The following is a 2819-nucleotide window of genomic DNA, read 5'->3' on the forward strand; positions in this document are numbered from 1 at the left end:
AATCCGTGTAAATGGCATCCATTTGTAGACCCTTACGGAAGCAAGAGCGACAGTCTTCTATAAATACTGCAAGGTTAGAGACCGTCGATCTTGCAGTTACAAATCCATGTTGATTTGGACAAATAAGATGCTTCACGTTAAAGTAAATTTTATCCTTTATAATGCATTCAAACAACTTAGCAACAGACGAAAGCTTAGATATTGGTCTATAGTTTGTTATATCACTTTTATTTCCACTCTTAAAAACAGGGGTGATAGTAGTGCTTTTCCAAGCATCAACAAAAACTCCTGAGGCTAAAGATAAATTAAACATTTTGGTAAGAGGTTTAACAAGTGCTGGGCAATTCTTCAATAGTTTCATGGATAACCCATCCACGTCTGTCTGAGAAGAGTCATTAACATTTTTTAGCCCTTCAATAATATCATTATCCGACAGAACTATTGAACCAAAAGCAAAAGAAGAGGTGGAGTGATGCACAGCAGCCAATTCATTACGGGTCAAATCCTTATCACAGTCAAAATTAGATGAGAAAAATTCAGCAAAAAGATCTGCAGCCTCCATAAGAGAAGATGCAGAGACATCATTAAAATACACGGTTTTTGGTATACTTGAAACATTTTTCTTAGACTTTATATATGACCAAAACATTTTAGGTTTTATATTCAATTCGAAGTTATTTATGTAGTTTTCATAGAGAGACTTATTCAAATCATTAAACTTTTTCCTATAAAAAACGTACAGCTCATAAAAGTTAGTCCTCTCAGTACTTTTGTACTTCTTGAAAAACTTATTTCTCAAATTTTTTAGATGCTTAAGCTCAGCAGAATACCAAGGAAGCTTATAAACTTTACTCTTAAAAGTAGGAACAAATTTGCTACACAACGCCAAAATGGAACTCTTAAAACTGCTAAAACAAGTTGCAACTTCATTACTTTGGAAGATAAAGTCCCAGTCAACTAAATTAAGCGTTTCATTCAGACCTTCAAAGTCACAGCGATCAAAATTAAATAACGGTAAAGTTGAAGAGGCAATATTAAAGAATTCATAAAATTCAATTTCCAGTAAAATTGGCATATGATGCAAGTTAGCTGGGGATATAGAAGTCACAGCTTGCGACAGCGCAAAGTTAAAATCACTACTTATAAAAATTAAATCAAGAATTCTGCTTAAATCGTTTCGTAAGCCATTAATTTGGTTTAAACCAACACTCAAAAAGTTATCAATAACATATGATTCATTACAACTAGAAACATTTACAGGAGTCAAGTAAGTACTATTATCAAGATAATTCCAATTTACATTGCTCAAATTAAAATCACCAAGAACACATAATTGATCACTGCCAATATCACGCTGAAGAGCAAGAACATTATCAACATGCGATTTATAAAGGCATTCATCACTAAGCGGGGGGATGTATGATACGCATATATACAGTATGCCGAAAGAACCACATAAACGAACACACAATTAGTCAAGAAGCGAGTCATTATCATGTAGCTCATAAAGGGACGCACGCAAACCGCAACGAGCTGCTATAAGTATGCCACCTCCTCTGCTAAAACCAGTTTTAATTGGATCTCTGTCCTTACGGAACACATCAAAACAGTTCAAATTAAAATACTCAGCATCGTAGAAATTATTATTCAGCCATGATTCTGTTAAAACAAACACGTCATATTCCAGAAGAGAGCTTAGCATGTAGACACTGCTTGTTTTACTTCTAAGGCCAGAAGCATTTTGATAGTAAATTTTTAATTTATTATTGTTATTATTTCGAACAATCAGGTTCGAGGTGGTTGGATCTGTTTTTTTCGAAAAAAACGGAATGGTCGAATCGAAATTTTTGCAGGCCAAACCTCAGGCTTCAGTAGTTTCTCATAGTCAGATTCGATCACCCCTAATTTGAAATTCACGAATCGGAGAGACTCTAGTTGCTGCTCTTTTTTCGTCAACCTGATACAACTAAGGTGTTGCTTTTCTATTGCCGTATATTTAACGACATAGTCAACGATATTTTCTGGCTGAACCGAAGGTTTAAATGAACCCAGGTGTAAGTATTTCAAACGTGAAGCCACCAGCAGTTCACTACTCTCACTAATGCCAACCAGAGGTTTTTCACGTTGACGATGGTTCGTCTTCTTCTGCTGCTTGTTATTGTTTTTATTTTTGTTTTTGTTTTTATTTCCCACCATCATCCACTCATTAGCAATGGTATCAGCCGACTTCGTTGCTAAGTTCGAAGACGACGGCACGATGATATTCTCAGCATTACCATCCGATGTCACATTTACTGCCGCATTGTTAGTAGATTTAGTCACACTCACTGCTTGCGTTGGCATAGCAGCAGAGTCACTCAAATTTGAAGGCACTTCGGGAAACGAAAAAACGCCAGTATTGTTGGTGGGTAATGCACTAGTTGATTTTGCATATGCAGCAGAGTTGAAGGCACCCAATTTGGAAAGCTGTTCTTTTAGGTCTTTAACCTCAGCCACTAAATCAGCAACAACAGCGTGCAAATTAATTCCAACACAATTATCGCAATTGTACACAACATTAGAATTATGAAAAATGTTGATATCAATTCCCAAACACAGTTGATGGAAAACGGCCTTACAAAGCGAGCAATTTATAGCATTGTCTTTCGCAATCGATTTACTGCACAAACCACAGCGCGTTCGTAAGAGCGACATCACAACTCAGAAAATAAATGAAACAAACACGGAGCAAAGAAAAAACACGTCCGATCAACACAACTGTTTGTTCCGAATATTTGGCCTGTTTTTAAAATGTAATGAAAACGCACTTGACTTCAAAT

At 36.0% G+C, this 2819-nt stretch overlaps 1 protein-coding gene across 1 annotated transcript in view; it reads right to left on the reverse strand.

Annotated features, from left to right (window-relative positions):
* LOC118749630 overlaps positions 1–2694 on the reverse strand; it is a 78696-nt gene extending 76002 nt beyond the window's left edge. Inside the window, 2 exon segments of the mRNA XM_036484432.1 lie at positions 1301–1403; positions 1958–2694. Coding sequence (XP_036340325.1) covers positions 1301–1403; positions 1958–2694 — 840 coding nt within the window.
* Positions 2695–2819: the final 125 nt, after the last annotated feature.

The sequence above is a fragment of the Rhagoletis pomonella genome, unplaced genomic scaffold (genome assembly GCF_013731165.1).
Source record: "Rhagoletis pomonella isolate Grant_MI unplaced genomic scaffold, Rhpom_1.0 Rhpom_scaffold_00024, whole genome shotgun sequence".
In the NCBI taxonomy this organism is placed as follows: Eukaryota; Metazoa; Arthropoda; class Insecta; order Diptera; family Tephritidae; genus Rhagoletis; species Rhagoletis pomonella.